General features: G+C 40.0%; 1 protein-coding gene across 1 annotated transcript in view; it reads left to right on the top strand.

Annotated features, from left to right (window-relative positions):
- LOC124777414 (alsin) overlaps positions 1–17,928 on the top strand; it is a 206,416-nt gene that overhangs the window by 175,124 nt on the left and 13,364 nt on the right. The window contains exons 9-12 of the mRNA XM_047252811.1: positions 979–1,291; positions 6,199–6,425; positions 15,625–15,801; positions 15,877–16,054. Of these exons, the coding sequence (XP_047108767.1) occupies positions 979–1,291; positions 6,199–6,425; positions 15,625–15,801; positions 15,877–16,054 (895 nt within the window). The remainder of the gene's footprint in view (positions 1–978; positions 1,292–6,198; positions 6,426–15,624; positions 15,802–15,876; positions 16,055–17,928) is intronic.

Below are 17,928 nucleotides of genomic sequence, written 5' to 3'. Positions count from 1 at the left end.
TACCAACAGAAGAGAATTTGCCTCATGATTTCACATTTATTTTGTGCTAATGATTTTTCTTTCCCTTACATACTTTGTTAGTGACCAGTATTTGTCCTATGTCTTCCCACACATCCTCAACCAGATATCCTTGATAAAATCTGCCAATTTAGCTCTTACCCATATTTTTGCAAGAATTTCCCATTTCAGTTTGTTAATCATTTTCATGACACTACTTGTTCTTCAGTAATATCCTGTTATAACCTGGCTGCCATCTGTTGCGCTATTTGTATCTACTTTGTGAGGTTTTGTTGCTGGGGATCCCATATCTTTGCAGGATACTTCAGCTGGGGTCTTACAAGGGACATGTAGGCTTTCTTCTTTACACCCGTGTTTGCACCCTTCAGAACCCTTGTTAACATATGCAGAGACACACACCTTTTCCACTGCCTCACCTAGCAGTATTCCCCAGTGTAGTTTACCAGCAATTGGTGTCACACCCAGTTTGTCCCCCAAGATGATGTTAGGTACCAGCTTGTACTCATATCTTAGCGCTCCTGCTATAATAATTATTTTATCATTGACAGTATTTTACACAGAAGGAAAATGTCTATGTAATGACAACCAAAATAGTGACAACTGATACTGAACTGACAAACACATTCATGAAAAAAGGTTTAAATCTTTGGTGCTCTTAACTTAAAGCTTTGCAACAAATGCATTAATAAATGAACCCTACAGACAACTTCACTTTTTAAAAAAATTCATGTATGATGATAACTCAATGTTGTCAGTTGGGGGGGGGGGGGGGGGGGGGGGGGACAGAACACACAACTGCAATCGGTATTAACACTTTTCTTATGGTGGATTAATGAAATTTCCAGTATATGAATGATAATTCATTGAGATATTGTAATATCTTTTTTCTTTGTAATTCAAATAGCACACAATATATGTATCAATATTTTAGCTTATAATAATTGCTTTGATTATTTTTAGTTCATTTGGAAAACTCTGTGTTCCGGCAAGTGAGAAGTGGAAAGCAATCTTCAGATACTGTTATCAGCAAATGGGAATTCCTGAATATGGAACAAAGAGTGCCCAAGGAAAAGTACAACTTTTGGACACACACAAGATATGGGAAAATATAGCTGTATCTATCAGCAGTTCACGTCAGCACATGTTGCAAAAATCCAGAACTGAAAAATCTAAAGACACAGTAACTAGTGATGTGTTGGATACTATTCCAAAAGTTGGCAAAGAGAAATTGGATAAAGGCAGTTATCAGGAACTAAGAAAATATTTAGCAAAGGTAATTTATTTACATATTTGAGTGTGTAAATTTCTTTATGTGAATATATCAATTTCCTTATGTGAGTATATAACTTTACATTTTAAAGACTTAACTTTAGAATGAGGGCAACCACAGCCAAAATCCTGCATTTAAATAAAAAAAGTTAAAGTCCATTACTGAAAGGTCACAATCAGTTTTGCATTCTTAAAATGCATCATCAGGTGATATGTAAATAGGACGAATAACATATTGACTCTTCGAACCAATGTTATAACTTAAAGTAAGTGATTATGATCCCATAAGTCCGCTAAGAATAGTATACTTACAATATCTTTTAAGTCATTGTAGTACACGGGATAAACAATTATATCCAAGTCCCATCGTTCATCATCAAAGCAATAAAAATAAGTAACTCACTGTGAAGCAGTGATCCAAGTTAAAATGATTGGGATTGAAAAACAGTCTATAAAACAAGGGCACCGCTCAGTGACTCCGAAAAACTGAAGAAATTGGAAAAACTGTAGGTGCCGTAGGAACATCTGAATAAACAAAGTGCCCTTGCTTGTTGGAAGATTAGTTTGGTGACGTTGTATGGCCATGTTTCATCCTTCCCATTCATGGTACTCACAACTCGGCCCTTCTGTAACTCTACACATGTGCCATTTCCCGCATGGCCTTGTAACAGTGTTCTGCCAGTTTAGCTCAGTTTGATGCCATGTTACCTCCCTGAAAAGTCTACAAATAAATGCATGTTTAACCTTGGTTCTTTGTGGTTCTTACTTGAAGTTTGGCTATGTTTATGGGACTTTGTTTATTCAGACATTCGTACAGCACCTACAGTTTCTATGATTTCTTCAATTTTTCTTAGTCTCTTAGATATGCCCTTATTTTATAGTTTGCTTTTTGGGCCTAATCATTTTAACTTGGACCACTGCTTCACAATGTGTTACTTATTTTATTGCTTTGATCATGAATGATGGGACTTGACTATAAATGTTTTTCCTGTGTATCACAGTGATTTAAAAGATAATGTACGTATACTATTCTTGGCAGCCTTATGTGATTATGATCACTTATTTACAAGCATTTTTTAAAAAAAAATTTAAAAATTCGTTATTCCTATTGTAGCTTCCTATTGTAGCTTCCTATGCATGTTTTGCAGTTCTCTAGTGGATACAGGGTGGGGGGACTGATGCAGTTCATGGACAGAGAATTCAGATATTAACTTATTCTACATCTAATATCAAATAGTAAAAGTAATATGTAACTTTATTGCGAAAAGGATAGTTGCTACTCACCATATAGCAGAGCTGCTGAGTCGCAGATAGGCACAACAAAAAGACGGTCACAAAAGCAGCTTTCGGCCAATAAGGCCTCTGTCAAAAATAGACGGCGCGCGTGCGCGCGCGCACACACACACACACACACACACACACACACACACACACACACACACACACACAGCTCCCATGCACATGACTGCAGTCTCTGACAGCTGAAGCCACCAGAGCTGGCAGATACTGCAGCCATGTGTGTGTGTGTGTGTGTGTGTGTGTGTGTGTGTGTGTGTGTGTGTGTGTGTGTGTGTGGATTTTTCCCATTGCTTAATACATAACTTTGTTTGCTGTAGTTGCCAACAGTAGATTTGGCTGTTGAAATATGTACAGACACAAAGGTTTAGAATTCAGTCTGTCTTCAATACAATTACTATTCTGTAGATGAAGAGCCCTGACCTCTGTGAAAGCCTGTAAACGTTGTGAAGTGGCAAACACACAAAAGGGACCCTGTACATTTGAGCTTAAGTCGACCTGCCACTGGGGCTCCAGAGAGGCAGTGGCATAAGTGTTCATGGCAGCTCCCTCATGCTGTGGTGGTAGCTATAGGAGATGGTGGAATGATTGGAGGTGTGCAGGTTTTAAAGTGCAGCTGATCGGATAACAGCCAATACTGCAATTCTGAAGAGTAAATACGTTATTCCTGCTACATACAAGTCACTTGATTTTTAAGAATGCAACACTGCTCGTGACTTAAACAGCCTGAGTGGAAGATTTTTTACTCGATGTTGTTTTAAAGATTTATGCCCCAGTGCAATAAAGTTCCCAACAGAAAAGAAATAACTTAGAGTGATACCATGGGCAATACTATTGTTGAAGGCCGTCATCATTTTACTATAGAGCAGCCATTGGCTGCAGAAAGAGACAAGTATATGCTTACTCAATCTACAGCAAAGAAAGTAAATTCTAATAGTACTAGCAGGACACCGGTGCTGCCACATCAGTGTGAAAGGGCAACAGTAAGGTTGGTCACAAACTGTTGTGTGTTCGGAGCTTACACTTGCTCAATTCTGAGTTTGTCAGTAACACAGACTGTCCATATGATGGACTATATTTGTGCTGTAGAAAACGGAAGATTTTCAAACATTCACAGGCAGTGTGACTGACACTTCTTATGTATGATGGGTGAACCATATGTGTATGTATGGAATGAAGTGGATTGAAATGAGGTAAGTGTATATTTTTGATACAGGCAAAAAAAAGAAAGAAAGATAAATAAAGTCAAAAGTCAGAGGGTCAATGTAGAGGCTGGCCGTGTGGCTTCACCCGCTCTACCTGTGAGTGGACATGTGGCCAGTTCAGCAAGGTCCGAGCGGGAACACGGGGGGAGGGGTTTATTAGTGACTGGGAGCTCCAACGTTTGGCGAGTGATGGAGCCCCTTAGGGAAATAGTGGAAAGGTCGGGGAAGAAGGCCAGTGTTCACTCTGTCTGCTTGCCAGGGTGTCTCATCTGAGATGTGGAGGCGGCCCTGCCGGCGGCGATAGAGAGCACTGGGTGCACCCGACTGCAAATTGTTGCTCATGTCGGCAACAATGACTCCTGCCGTCTGGGTTCAGAGGTCATCCTCAGTTCACCGAGTGAAGTGGTGCAGTGGTAGCACACTGGACTCGCATTCGGAGAGGACGACGGTTCAATCCCGCGTCCGGCCATCCTGATTTAGGTTTTCCGTGATTTCCCTAAATCGCTCCAGGCAAATGCTGGGATGGTTCCCTTGAAAGAGCACCGCCGACTTCCTTCGCCATCCTTCCATAATCCAATGAGACCGATGACCTCGCTGTTTGGTCTCTTCCCCCAAACCAACGCAACGCAACGTCATCCTCAGTTCATACAGGTGGTTGGTGGAGTTGGTGAAGGCGGGAAGCTTCACTTGCGGGGTGGAATCTGAGATAACTATTTGTAGTATCTTTCCCAGAACTGATCGCGGTCCTCTGGTTTGGACCCGAGTAGAAGGCTTAAACCAGAGATTCAGATGATTCTGCGGAGATCTGGGGTGCAAATTTCTCGACCTCCGCTATCGGGTGGAGAAGTGTAGGGTCCCCCTGAATACGTCAGGCATGCACTACACGCAGGAAATGGCTACAAGGGTAGCGGAATACATGTGTAGTGCACATGTGGGTTTTTTTAGGTTAAGGAATTCCCTCCCTAGGCCCGACAAGACGCCTCCTAATACGCAACAAGGTAGTAGTAGGCAAAACGCAACAGGGAATAACAATATTAATGTGGTAATAGTAAACTGCTGGAGAATCTGTAGAAAGGTCCCAAAACTGCTCTCATTAATACACGGTCACAATGCCCACATAGTATTAGGGACAGAAAGTTGGCTGAAACCAGAGTAAACAGTAATGAAATTCTAAACTCAGATTGGAATGTATACCGCAGAGACAGGCTCCACAGCGAAGGGGGAGGCATGTTTATAGCGATAAAAAGTGCAATAGTATCTAAGGAAATTGACAGAGATCCAAAATGTGAAATAATTTGGGTGAAGATCACGGTTAAAGCAGGCTCAAACATGGTAATTGGATGTGTCTATAGGCCCCCTGGCTCAGCAGCTTGTGTGGCAGAGCATCTGAAGGAAAATTTGGAAAATATTTTGAGTAGATTTCCTGACCATGTTATAGTTCTGGGTGGAGATTTTAATTTGCCGGATATAGACTGGGAGACTCAAATGTTTATAACGGGTGGCAGGGACAACAAATCCTGTGAAATTTTTTTAAGTGCATTATCTGAAAACTACCTTGAGCAGTTAAACAGACTCGTGGCGATAACATATTAGACCTTCTGGTGACAAACAGACCCAAACTATTTAAAACAGTTAATGCAAAACAGGGAATCAGTGATCACAAAATGGTTACTGCATTGATGATTTCAGCTGTAAATAGAAATATTAAAAAAGGTAGGAAGATTTTCCTGTTTAGCAAAAGTGACAGAAAGCAGATTGGACATGATAGTGACTGAAAATTTTGTTCCACACAATAAAAGTTGCGGTTTCTCTACCTGTGCCTTCTCTGTTTATGTGCTCCCCTTTCCACATACCCATACTTTGTGTATATGATATATGTGTATGTTATTACGGCACAAGTGAATTCTGTTCTCCAAAACAGTTCACTTTTTCATAAGCCACTTGTACTCTGGTCTGTTTTTGATCAAAGTCCTTTCCTATTCTATGTTATTTTCTCTTGACAAATTCACTCAAGCCACTTACATATGAGTAAAATTAACTGTAATATCAGTTTTTTTAACACTTCACTAAAGTGTCTGAAAGAGCACACAGGATGAGTGGTAACAGGCAGTCAAAAGGAAAAATTAGCAGTATTTCCTATATGTGAATAGTTTTTTTTAATCTCTCAAATTATTTTATTTTTTTCCAATTTGTTTGCTACATTTGAATAGACACATGTGATCATATTTTAATGTACATTAACAGAAGACATTGGTTTTTCCTCATTTCACAGTCTGAACAATCCATATGTCACCACTTTGTATTTGTTTCAAAGTTTATCCTGGCTTGCTCTTTTGAAAGGCTGAGCAAGCCTGTGTACAATCAACTTTCATACTTACAGTATGGAATAAATTTATACATATTTTTACAGGCATTTGAAAGTACGCACCATCCACTGGGAGCTTTGCTAACTGATATAACAACTGCTTACACAGCAACATATGGGGGTGTAAGAGTCCACCCACTCCTTCTCAACCATGCCGTGGATGAGCTGCATTCCATCACTGCACGTGTTTATGAAATAGTAAGACTTCTCTTCCCAGCCCTCCCAAGTTATGGGAAGGAACTTCTGCTGGAAGGCAAAATGGAGCTTGAGTGGTAATTATATATAGTATTTGCCCATTTACATGATTTCCTAAGGTAGTTGTGTGTGGGGTGGGGGAGGGGCACCCTGCTTTATACTTAAGGATGTATCTATTATAATCTTAAATAATTTTCAGTGTGTCGTGTAATGTGCTGTAGCACCATATCAGAGCTGTTTCTGACTGACAGATAAAGTTTTCTTTTTGACTTACATGATACCTTTTTAATCAAACAATGTATGGCCTTTTTCTAAAAAAAACCTTGATCTAGCCAGTGTTACTTTATGCAGAACACAGCTTTCATGTATGGTAACGATATTATTATTATTAAATGTACTGTATTTTTCAATGTCTTGAGCACTGTATCCTCGAGGAGTTTCTTACAATAATCAATGCTTTTTGCTTACTGACTACCCCATGAACTCATATATAGTAGATTTTGTATCCTGATCAGTATTACCCGTTAATATATGGTCCAAGAAATCACAGGTTGTTAGTTTTAATATAATTGGATAGACAAAAAGTCTACTGACCAGGAATTGGCAAGATAAAAGTCACTAGCTCTGAAAGCTGCACATTTCCTTAACTTTTGTGTGTGGTTTCTTCTGCCAACACTTGGAAAGTAGGTTTTTTGTCCATCCAATCAAATTATATTTTCAAAACTTAATTATTTTTATTGACTATTGCTTTTGTAATACAATGTAGTTCATTATACCTTTCTATAAAGATATTACTAGTGGCTGTTTTTGAGCAGTTAGTTACCATGGCTCTTAAGTTTACAATAGGAGTGACGTTGAATGATATTCACTAATTGCAATAAATTCTTACTGGAAGAGATTTTAAGAAAATCTGTATTAAAATAACCAGCAGCCACTGTTTCTTTGTTTGTTACTGTTAAATAGGCCAATTGAGCTTCACGGTGATTTGCAAACAGATAAAAATACCCATAGGTGGTTGGTGCACACCTACTATTATAACGGATTTATTATTAAATTCTTCTTCTATCCCATATCCTTCAATATGCTGCATCAAGCGAAATTTGTGAATATCTGTGTTCTTAATATATGAGTCAAATTGTTGTTATCAGATGAAACAGAGTGCTTTCTAAGAATGATGTAGGAATGCTTGCCAAATGAGAAAACTACTACATAATGGCACCATCTGGAATACCAACAGAATATGCTGTTGCTAATATCAAAATTGGAATCTGTCTTTTATCTAAACCAGCTGCAAATGAAATACACATGGAAGTACTTCAAATATTAAGAACAAACTAATGAATAGTAAGTTAATGAAAGATAAGAAGAGAGCACTCAGAGATTTAAATTCAGACAAAAACATTTTTATTCTTCCTGTTTATAAGATTAGTACTACAGGGCTAATGAGGAAAGAAGACAATCACAGTAAAACCCAACACATACCAGAATCAGGATGATTCGATGAGCTTAAAGAAGATCTCACATTTACCACGCTCAAAGCAACCAAGAGGATAATTAAAGCCACTTTGATTTCTCACATTGATAAGAAGTGTGTCATCCAGTTATAACCATTACAACCAAGACAGTGCAACATTCACACATCTGGCATTCCATTAGGACCTACTGTTAGTGGTATTGATTATCCAGTCTGTGGGAATGTTAAATACTTGAACATTCTCCTAAAGTCATTAGTAGGAAAACTGACACTTATTTGAACGTTTCTGTTCATTTTATCAAAAAATTAAAATATCTCGGGTTGAGCCTCAGAGATATTATGGTCAGTTTTAATGTTGTATCACTGTTTACTATGATTCTCCTGAAAGAGTTGTTGTCATATTTTGAATGTATTTTCACACAGAATATGAAAATATCTTTAAATACTGTCACACATGAACTTAATTTCATTGGAATAACTGGTTCTATTAGCAAACTCGTGGTGTGTCTATCAGGAACCCACTTGGCAAATTTGAAGCAAGTGTGTATATGGAAAAATTTGAAGAAACAGCCCTTCAGATAGCCAAGGAGAAATCTGCTTGTTGGTTTCAGTGTGTTAATGGCATTTTTATTTAATGGCCTCATGAAGAAAATTACCTCTAATAATTTGTAAATTTTATGTGTGATGTTAATTCTTATATAAAGTTCATAGTGGAAAAAAGGAAAGGAGATCAGATTTCTCTTTTTAGATGTACAGGTTCTCAGAAAATCTGACAGAACTTTTGGGCACGAAGTCTACAGAAAATGCACCGATTTGAATCGGTAAGTTCACAAAGACATTCATCATCTAAAGCATGAAAAAGGAATACTTATGACATTAGCGGACTGAGCTAGAGGAATTTGAGAGCCATGGTGCTTGGAAGAAGAGCCAATCATTTAAGAATTACTTTAGGAAGAGAGAAATATATCGCTACAGCCTAAAAAATCTGCAGCATCTAGTGAAATAGAACCAGCAAAAGCAAAAGTTTTTCTCTCGCACATAAAAATGGTGACAGATTACATCATCAGAGTGTGGTGTGGTACTGACACAGTGTTTAAACCAAAAAGAAAGGTGTATTAGTATTTACCCATCACTTGCCAGTATGGCAGTGTAGAAAATTCCATGCACATGTGGTCAAGGGTACATAGGAACTACTGAAAGAAGCGTGAATACCCAGCTTAAGGAACACAGAGAAAGAACATAAATAAATTGGCAGTTGCACGTCATGCACTGGGACCAGGGAACCCCCGTATTCAGTTCTCGGATACTAAAGTTTCACCAAGATTCAAGTATTACTATGCTAAGATGTACACAGAGGCCATAGAAATTCAAAAGCAACTTCAACAGGAAAAAGGCAAGACTTAAGTCAAACAAATTGTGGGCTTTACATAAAATAAAGCAAACACTGCCAACGCCATTGCTATACAAATACCGTAATACACATCTGCAAGACTCCGCAATATTTGGCAACAGTTGGATGACTGCTAGCTAGGAGGACATAACAGGCCTCAGAACATAGCTTAATGCCCATAAAACCAGTGTCACCAAGAGTGCTTTTTTTCATGTTTAACATTCTTCAATACAATCCTCCAGGAAATAATTTGCTTACAAAAGTATCATTTCCTGTGATGTAATTGAAATAAAATTGTGTAGGCTGCCCCTCGACTCTTATAACTGCCATCTGGTTTCTGTACAAATTGTAAATAGCCTCCGTATTTTACCCCTGCCGCCTTCATAATTTGAAAGAGAGTATTCCAGTCAACATTGTCAAAAGCTTTCTTTAAGTCCACAACTTCTAGAAATGTAGGTTTGCCTTTCCTTAATCTATTTTCTAAGATAAGTCGTAGGGTCAGTATTGCCTCATGTGTTCCAACATTTCTGCGGAATCCAAACTGGTCTTCCCCGAGGTCTACTTCTACCAGTTTTTCCATTCATCTGTAAAGAATTCGCGTTAGTATTTTGCAGCTGTGACTTATTAAATTGATAGTTCGGTAATTTTCACATCTGTCAACACCTGCTTTCTTTGGGATTGGAATTCTTATATTCTTCTTGAAGTCTGAGGGTATTTCACCTGTCTCATACATCTTGCTCACCAGATGGTAGAGTTTTGTCAGGACTGGCTCTCCCAAGGCCGTCAGTAGTTCCAATGGAATGTTGTCTACTCCCAGGGCCTTGTTTTGACTCAGGTCTTTCAGTGCTCTGTCAAACTCTTCACGCAGTATCATATCTCCCATTTCATCTTCATCTACATCCTCTTCCATTTCCATAATATTGTCCTCAAGTACATCGCCCTTGTATAGATCCTCTATATCCTCCTTCCACCTTTCTGCTTTCCCTTCTTTGCTTAGAACTGGGTTTCCATCTGAGCTCTTGATATTCATACAAGTGGCTCTCTCTTCTCCAAAGGTCTCTTTAATTTTCCTGTAGGCAGTATTTATCTTACCCCTAGTGAGATAAGCTTCTACCTGCTTACATTTGTCCTCTAGCCCTCTGCTTAGCCATTTTGCACTTCCTGTCGATCTCATTTTTGAGACGTTTGTATTCCCTTTTGCCTGCTTCATTTACTGCATTTTTATATTTTCTCCTTTCATCAATTAAATTCAATATTTCTTCTGTTACCCAAGGTTTTCTACTAGCCCTCGTCTTTTTACCTACTTGATCCTCTGCTGCCTTCATTACTTCATCCCTCAAAGCTACCCATTCTTCTTCTACTGTATTTCTTTCCCCCATTCCTGCCATTTGTTCCCTTATGGTCTCCCTGAAACTCTGTACAACCTCTGGTTTAGTCAGTTTATCCAGGTCCCATCTCCTTAAATTCCCACCTTTTTGCAGTTTCTTCAGTTTTAATCTACAGTTCATAACCAATAGATTGTGGTCAGAGTCCACATCTGCCCCTGGAAATGTCTTACAATTTAAAACCTGGTTCCTAAATCTCTGTCTTAACATTATATAATCTATCTGATACCTTCTAGTATCTCCAGAATTCTTCCATGTATACAACCTTCTTTTATGATTCTTGAACCAAGTGTTAGCTATGATTAAGTTATGCTCTGTGCAAAATTTTACCAGACGGCTTCCTCTTTCATTTCTTTCCCCCAATCCATATTCACGCACTATGTTTCCTTCTCTCCCATTTCCTGCTCTCGATTTCCAGTCACCCATGACTATTAAATTTTCGTCTCCCTTCACTACCTGAGTAATTTCTTTTATCTCATCATACATTTCATCAATTTCTTCATCATCTGCAGAGCTAGTTGGCATATAAACTTGTACTACTGTAGTAGGCATGGGCTTCGTGTCTATCTTGGCCACAATAATGCGTTCACTATGCTGTTGGTAGTAGCTTACCCGCACTCCTATTTTTTTATTCGTTATTAAATCTACTCCTGCATTACCCCTATTTGATTTTGTATTTATAACCCTGTATTCACCTGACCAAAAGTCTTGTTCCTCCTGCCACCGAACTTCACTAATTCCCACTGTATCTAACTTTAACCTATCCATTTCCCTTTTTAAATTTTCTAACCTACCTGCCCGATTAAGGGATCTGACATTCCACGCTCCGACCTGTAGAACACTAGTTTTCTTTCTCCTGATAACGACGTCCTCTTGACTAGTCCCCACCCGGAGATCCGAATGGGGGACTATTTTTACCTGTGGAATATTTTACTCAAGAGGACACAATCATCATTTAACCATATCTACATCTACATCTACATCCATACTCCGCAAGCCACCTGACGGCGTGTGGCGGAGGGTACCTTGAGTACCTCTATCGGTTCTCCCTTCTATTCCAGTCTCGTATTGTTCGTGGAAAGAGGGATTGTCGGTGTGTCTCTGTGTGGGCTCTAATCTCTCTGATTTTATCCTCATGGTCTCTTCGCGAGATATACGTAGGAGGGAACAATATACTGCTTGATTCTTCGGTGAAGGTATGTTCTCGAAACTTTGACAAAAGCCCGTACCGAGCTGCTGAGCGTCTCTCCTGCAGAGTCTTCCACTGGAGTTTATCTATCATCTCCGTAACGCTTTCGTGATTACTAGATGATCCTGTAACGAAGCGCGCTGCTCTCCATTGGATCTTCTCTATATCTTCTATCAACCCTATCTGGTACGGATCCCACACTGCTGAGCAGTATTCAAGCAGTGGGCGAACAAGCGTACTGTAACCTACTTCCTTTGTTTTCGGATTGCATTTCCTTTTCCAATGAATCTCAGTCTGGCATCTGCTTTACCGTCGATCAACATTATATGATCATTCCATTTTAAATCACTCCTAATGCGTACTCCCACATAATTTATGGTATTAACTGCTTCCAGTTGCTGACCTGCTATTTTGTAGCTAAATGATAAAGGATCTATCTTTCTGTGTATTCGCAGCACATTACACTTGTCTACATTGAGATTCAATTGCCATTCCCTGCACCATGCGTCAATTCGCTGCAGATCCTCCTGCATTTCAGTACAATTTTCCATTGTTACAACCTCTCGATACACCACAGCACCATCTGCAAAAAGCCTCAGTGAACTTCCGATGTCATCCACAAGGTCATTTATGTATATTGTGAATAGCAACGGTCCTATGACACTCCCCTGCGGCACACCTGAAATCACTCTTACTTCGGAAGACTTCTCTCCATTGAGAATGACATGCTGCGTCCTGTTATCTAGGAACTCCTCAATCCAATCACACAATTGGTCTGATAGTCCATATGCTCTTACTTTTTTCATTAAACGACTGTGGGGAACTGTATCGAACGCCTTGCGGAAGTCAAGAAACACGGCATCTACCTGTGAACCCGTGTCTATGGCCCTCTGAGTCTCGTGGACGAATAGTGCGAGCTGGGTTTCACATGACCATCTTTTTCGAAACCCATGCTGATTCCTACAGAGTAGATTTCTAGTCTCCAGAATAGTCATTATACTCGAACACAATACGTGTTCCAAAATTCTGCAACTGATCGACAGTAAAGCTGCATGCCCTCGGGAAAAATTACGGCTGTAGTTTCCCCTTGCTTTCACCCATTCACAGTACCAGCACAGCAATGCCGTTTTGGTTAGTGTTGTTAGGCCAGATCAGTCAATCATCCAGACTGTTGCCCCTGCAACTACTGAAAAGGCTGCTGCCCCTCTTCAGGAACCACACGTTTGTCTGGCCTCTCAACAGATACCCCTCCGTTGTGGTTGCACCTACGGTACGGCCATCTGTATCGCTGAGGCACACAAGCCTCCCCACCAACGGCAAGGTCCAAGGTTCATGGGGGTTCTTAGATCATCTGAAATCCATGCCTGTCCCACTCCCACCACACACCTTGCTTGTCACCATTGATGCCATCTCCCTCTACACCAATATCCCCCTTGTACATGGTCGGCCTGCTGCTGAACACTTCCCCAGCCAGTCCGACCTGATTCCGAACCTATGACATCCATCGTACTCACTTTAATCAACCTTATACTTGCCAACAACCACTTCACCTTTGAGGGGCAGACTTACAATCAGTTCATGGGTACGACCGTGGGAACCAGGATGGCACCTTCCTATGCCAATGTTGTCATGGGCCACTTGAAGGGGGCTTTCATGGGATCCACAAGTCTTCAGACCCTCGTTTGTTTTAGGTACATTTATGACATCTTTACCATATGGACTCATGGTGAGATTGACCTGTTAAAATTCCTAGAATCTCTGAATACCTTCTCCCAATTAAATTTCACATGGTCCTATTCCGAATCTCGTGCCCCTTTCCTTGATGTTGATTCTGTCCTCACCAAAGGCCAGCTACACACTTCTGTCCACATTAAACGTATCAACAAACAACAGTACTTACATTTTGACAGTTGCCATCCTTTCCATGTCAAAACTTCCCTCCCATACAGCCTTGGCATTTGAGGCAAATGTATTTGTTCAGATGCAGTTTCTTTACAGCAATACAACATCAATCTCACCTCAGCCTTCACTGCACGTAATTACACCACCAGCCTAGTTCAGAAGCAGATTGCCTGGGCCATCACATCCAATCATGGTACTGCTAATCCCTCCAAAAAAAAAAAAACTTTGGACCATACCACTGGTGACTCAGTGATATTCTGGTCTGGAATGTATTAATCAGCTACTCTGACAGGACCATGACTTCTTAAAAACATGCCCTGAAATGAGATCCATTCTGTCTGAAATCTTGCCCTCCACACCTAGAATAGCTTTCCGTTGCCCTCCCAATCTCTGCAATATTCTTTTAAAACCCTACGCTCCTTGTGCACCCATCTCCCTACACTATGGTTCCTTCCCCTGCCACTCTTGCTGCAAGACTTGGCCTATGCACCCTCCTACATCACCTACAGCAGCCCTATAACTGGCAAAACATACACTATCAAAGGGACAGCCACCTGTGAAATGACACATGTCATATACCAGCTGTTGTGTAAACACTTTTCGGCCTTTTACATCGGCATGAGTACCACCAAATTGTCAATTAGGATTAATGGACATAGGCAGAGGGTGTATACAGGCAACATGCAATATCCTGTTGCGGAGCATGCTCTACAACAAGACACTTGTGACATCAGTGCCTGTTTCACCACATGCGCCATCTGGATTCTTCCCCCCAGACACCAGTTTCTCAGAACTCCACAGTTGGGAACTAGTGTTAAAACATGTCCTTGGTACTCCCCACCCACCTGGCCTTAATTTATGTTAATTCCTTCTGTCTCAGCATTTCTTCCCAGAAACTACTCATTTCTTCACTCCATTTTAGTTTTCTACGTCTTTCATTGTCTTGCCCGCCTGTTTTTCACTGCTCCCCTCCCACCTGATGCATGATGTTTAAGCAGTAATCTCTATCTTGCATATTACCCAGTCTTCCACCTTTAAGCTCTCAGGTTTTCAAATCTTATCCAATGCAGTTCCCAACAATCAGTCTTTCCTTCTCATCCTGTGCGGTAAGTCTCCTCTGACCTGTGGTTCTGTGTGATTTGCCCGAAATCTATCCCTTTTCCTAGACCTCTTCAGTCCTTTTCCTTCATTTGTTTTCCTTCCCCTTCAACCTGCCTGAAGAAGAATCCACTGGCTCCGGAAGCTTGCCTAATTACAATCCTCTTTTATGTGTGTGTTCTGCTGCCGTTTGCTGAGTAAATTTTTCATCTATCCAAAATTGCATTATGACGGTTCTAGTGGTATGTTTTATGTATTTATGCTTTTGTGAAACAATAATCACATTAACACTAAGACAGAAAAAGGGGACAGTAAATTTCATGGTTTGCCCTTGAAATTTTAGAGATGAAGTGAAAAAGAAAAGATGAAAGAGTAATATCTCCCCTTCCCCCTCCCCTCTACATTATATTTATATATTGTTGCAGTTATGTCACGTGAAGATTTGGCAGCCAAGTCTCTTTGTCATTGTATATGAAGTAACTTTTAATTAATGCAGCTTCACATTTTGAGAAAGAATTTTCACTCTGCAGTAGTGTTTGCACTTTAAACTTCTGTACAGATTTAAACTGTGTGCCAATCCAAGACACAAACCAGGAACATGTGCCTTTTGTGCTTAAATGCTTTACTGTCTGAACTATACAGGCACAATTCATGACCAGCAAAAGGCCAAGGTTCCAGGTTCACGTCCCAGTCTGCTACACAGTTTGTCTGCCAGGAAGTTTCAAATCATAGCACACACTGCTGAAGAGGGAAAATTCGTTGTGGAAGTCTTAGCTGTTTTTGTTAGTTTGTTTCTTTTTTCAGCCCTCGTAACAGATTTTTTCCCGTTTTTGTTTAGTGAGGTGGTGAGTGCAGCAGCAATTCTACACCCTATTCTATTGCCACGTGTTCATTCAGCACTGTTTGTTTTATATGCACTCCATAACAAAGAAGAAGACGATGCTTATTGGGAAAGGTTACTAAAATGGAACAAGCAGCCCGATGTAACACTGATGGCATTTCTTGGCATTGACCAGTAAGTGCTGACTCATATCAAAATATGTCTGTAAAATTACTTAAATGAAAGTAATGCTCTCAACAAATGTTTCAGGAAATTTTGGATAAGGGATCATCCAGGCAACTGTGGAACAGAAAACCAACCACCTTTTTCTCCAGTGCATGACAAATACTATAGAGATGCTGTTGAAACACTTCAACAGCTGAAAACAACATTTTCACCGCTAGAGAAACTTCTTGTCATAAGAAGCACATTTGAACAAATGACAGCAGTAAGTTACCATGATAGGGGAGTATTATATTTAATCATGTGATCTCATGGGTTTTCTATGTGTGATGGATTAATTATGTGCTTCTGGGTGTTCTGACGAATTGTTGTTTCATTTTTTTGCACAATATTTTAATGACCGACCTAGTTGTCTTCTTCAGGTGCTGTGAGTTGTTGTGTCGTATGTACTCACTACCTGTACTCCATATAGACAGAGAAATATTGTTGGTGTCTTACTGCTATTTATATTTGAGTTTGTCTCTTGTTGCCCTCTATGCCCTTTGATGCTCTTTTGTACTGTACTCCATATAGACAGAGAAATATTGTTGGTGTCTTACTGCTATTTATATTTGAGTTTGTCTCTTGTTGCCCTCTATGCCCTTTGATGCTCTTTTGTTTTTCACTGCCCGCACTGATATTACACGAAATACGTATTCTCTCAACGTTTGCCAGCTTTGGTGGGTGTGATTACTTGTGAAATCTTAATAAATTGAGTGCTGGATCCCAAGCCTTGTTTAAATTGGAACCTCTGACACTATTTGTTAGTGTTTCTAACATCTTTCTTTCAGTAGATTCCTCAGCTATGCTGTTCCTGAAACTGGACATTTGCACCACAATACTGATCTAGTCCTATTTCATTTCATGCTTATATCTGAGGTGATGCTCAGCAATAACTCATTTGTGTGATTATCGTAGTAGGGTTTCCACTGTTGTTTCTCCGTCTTTCCTCTACCGTTGTAATTGTCTGCCCCACGTAGGACTGGCCACATTCATATAGAATGCAGTACACACCCAACTCTTGGGCACCTAAATTGTATTTAATATTACAAAGAAGACTTTTTATCTTTGTTGGTGGGAGCAAAATACACAGGATGCCTTGTTTTCATAGGAGACTACCAGTCACTCTGAATATGGCGCTACCATAAGGTTGATAAACAATTCTTGGGTTATCTATTTCATGTCAGCTCAGTGTCGTTCTCAGGCATTTTTGATTCTGTGCGTGTAAGGCCAGTAACAGTTCACAGTCTAGTTGAAGACCAAGCAACAGGTATGCATAACAGGACAACTCAGAGCACCCGAAACAGATGGCTGGGTCAATGATTCAAATATTATACAAAAATGGAAACAGCAATGTGGCTGAACACCCAGAAGCACACAATAAATATTTAATCTTGCCATTATAAATGTGGTATTATTACACTTAACAGTAATGTAGGAAAGGATAGAGCCTACTTACTTTGAAGATAACATGCTAAGTTGCAGACATGCACAAGTAAAAGACACCACTTCAGTTTTTAACCACCTGTTAATAGCATCTCAGTAAAAACAGTACCCACATTTTTAGAGAGAGAGAGAGAGCGCACAAGGAATCAGTAGACATGAAAGTAGACCATAGGAAAGCCACATCACAATGGGAAAGCCAAAATTCAAGCATTTTGATACTTTCTCCCTCAGTTTCCAGATCCACATACTATAGATAGTAGAAGACTATTGTACCATTATAAATATTGCAGTTGTAAATTTTCTCTGTTTCAGTTATCTGTTCAGACCTTTGAGACAGATAAACAATCATATAATGGAAAATCCAGGATGGAATGTAACAGTACCAGAGAAGGAAAGTTGCTACTCACCATATAGCGGAGATGCTGAGTCGCGATAGGCACAACAAAAAGATTCACACAATTATAGCTTTCGTCCATTAAGGCCTTTGTCAGCAGTAGACACACACACACACACACACACGTCAAACGCAACTTGCACACACGTCTGCAGTCTCGGAGAACTGCAGTGTTGTTTCAGTTCTCTGAGACTGCCGACATGTGTACAAGTTGCGCTTGTGTGTGTGTGTGTGTGTGTCTGCGCGCGCGCGCGCGTGTG

Source organism: Schistocerca piceifrons, chromosome 2 (assembly GCF_021461385.2).
Source record: "Schistocerca piceifrons isolate TAMUIC-IGC-003096 chromosome 2, iqSchPice1.1, whole genome shotgun sequence".
Classification (NCBI taxonomy): domain Eukaryota; kingdom Metazoa; phylum Arthropoda; class Insecta; order Orthoptera; family Acrididae; genus Schistocerca; species Schistocerca piceifrons.
This window is presented reverse-complemented; position numbering and strand designations above follow the sequence as displayed.